The sequence below is a fragment of the Entamoeba nuttalli genome (genome assembly GCF_000257125.1).
Source record: "Entamoeba nuttalli P19 unplaced genomic scaffold asmbl_9017, whole genome shotgun sequence".
NCBI classification, from domain to species: domain Eukaryota; phylum Evosea; order Mastigamoebida; family Endamoebidae; genus Entamoeba; species Entamoeba nuttalli.
In genome coordinates, this window is record NW_008579413.1 from 3,419 (window position 1) to 5,393 (window position 1,975).

Here is a 1,975-nt window from a genome sequence, read left to right on the forward strand (position 1 = left end):
CTATGGCTAAGGAGACTGAACGAACTTGCAGATGAAAAGAATAGAGTAACACCAGAAAAAAGTATACTAACAGAAGAAAAAATTATTGATAAAGAAAAAATGAAAAAGTCAAAGAAAAGCGGTCGCATCGAAACAGAGGATGAACAGAGAAGACTCAAAATATTAGAGCTTAAATTGCATAGGGAGGCTGAAGAAAGAAGAAAACGAGAAAATGGAATTAAAGACCCAGAACCAGAATTTGATATAGAGCTATCTACTTCTACTTGTAGTCAAACAAAGCTACCTTCTATTGTTTCGATAGACAAAGAACAGTCAACAAGAGACTTTAAAGACGAGAAAACAACTAATATAAACAAAGAGAAAAAAAGAACAAGTTCTTTAGACTTACTTACTCAGTTAGATTCTTCTTCCATTGTAAATAATATGTCAGATGAAAGTGAACTTGAAAAGTCAAAAAATTCAAACAGTGAGTTAAAAATAAATTCTGACTCTGAAACAAATATAACACCTTCAAAAGAAGTTAAGTACACTTCTCCAACTCAAAAACAAGCTATAGAACAAAATTCAATAGGTTCTCCTCTTTCAAAATCCCCAGACATTCATAGTACTAACCAAAGTAACAATAGTTTAAATTCTAATCACATTAACAGTCTATTATATTCACAATACTCTTCAACTCAATCAACAGCACGAACTGATAACTCTATTAGTTCAGTGCCTCAAAAAGATTTAAGTAAAGGAGGTGATGAAATTAAAGACTCTGGCCAATTAATTGGTTCAGGAAAAGCCTCACATCAGCTAACCCAAGCTCTTGATCCTATCAAAGAGAATGATGAACAGCCAATAACCAAAAAGAAATCATATGAACAAGGTGAGGGTACTGAGTCTAGTGACATTAATAAAAAAATTGAACAAGCAGATCAGTCAGACTATGAAAAACAACAACTAACTCGCAAAAAACAGGAAGAAGAACAAAAGAGAATTGAGGATTTGCATGAGATAAAAAGACAACGACAAGCTACATTAGAAACTGCAAGTAAACAACAACAACAAGGAGAAGTTAAAGTCATAAGCCAACCATTTGTATTGGACCGTGAACATCTTTTATCTGATAAAGCAAGCGGTTTGATGGAACATTATTATCAAACATTAAAGTCCTGGACTGGTCTTGAAAAATATAAGATTATTTTGAATGAAAAAGTAACCAGTTTAACAAACGAACGAATTAACAGAACTGTATGTGGTCAAACAAACATTATGGTAATTATAATCACAACAGACTGTTATATCTTCGGATCTTATAATTCATTACAAGTACCAAATGCTCCTCAAAAGAAATATAAATACCTTATGAATGATCCAAAGTTCTTTATCTTCTCCTTAAAAGGATATAACTTATATGATAGCCCCAAAAAATTCATGAGAAAAAAACCAGGAAAAACTTCTTGTGTTTGGGCAAATTCTCAGAATAAGGTTCTTTATTCAGTTAAACGATTTTATAAATTAAACAAAATGTCAGCTTCTTTATTCACTAAAAAAGTTGCAATTGAATATAATGATGTTCCTGAACTGAAACATTTATATTTCACAGGATCTGTCAACTTTGCTATTGGCAGAATGATAATATCTCAATGGAATTAAATTGTTTACTGAGCTTTGTTGTTAATTAAAAACTTCTTTTATAACGTTTAAGATTATTTTTCACATGATTAAACGAAATTTCTTTAACTTAACTCTATAGAATAATTTCATTTAGTTTATTATGGCAGTTTTACCAGTTGAAATGGCTTATCTTCATTGTGATTAAAAAGTTAAAATATAAAAGACTTTAAATAAATCTTTTTAAAGTACAATAATTGTTTGTTTTAAACTGATACGAGTTATCGCATTTGATGTATATTATTCTGTGTAATTAATATTGTTGTTTAAACTATAATTGTTTTTGAAAAAATTTGTTATTTCACATAATTCTACT

The 1,975-nt window shown here is 29.8% G+C and overlaps 1 protein-coding gene across 1 annotated transcript in view; it reads left to right on the forward strand.

The window, feature by feature from the left end:
• ENU1_191700 (calponin domain family protein, putative) overlaps nucleotides 1–1,641 on the forward strand; it is a gene marked incomplete at both ends in the record, with an annotated part of 2,847 nt that extends 1,206 nt beyond the window's left edge. Inside the window, one exon of the mRNA XM_008861833.1 lies at nucleotides 1–1,641. This exon is cut by the window's left edge and continues 1,206 nt beyond it. Within this exon, the coding sequence (XP_008860055.1) occupies nucleotides 1–1,641 (1,641 nt within the window).
• Between the last annotated feature and the right edge of the window lie 334 nt (nucleotides 1,642–1,975).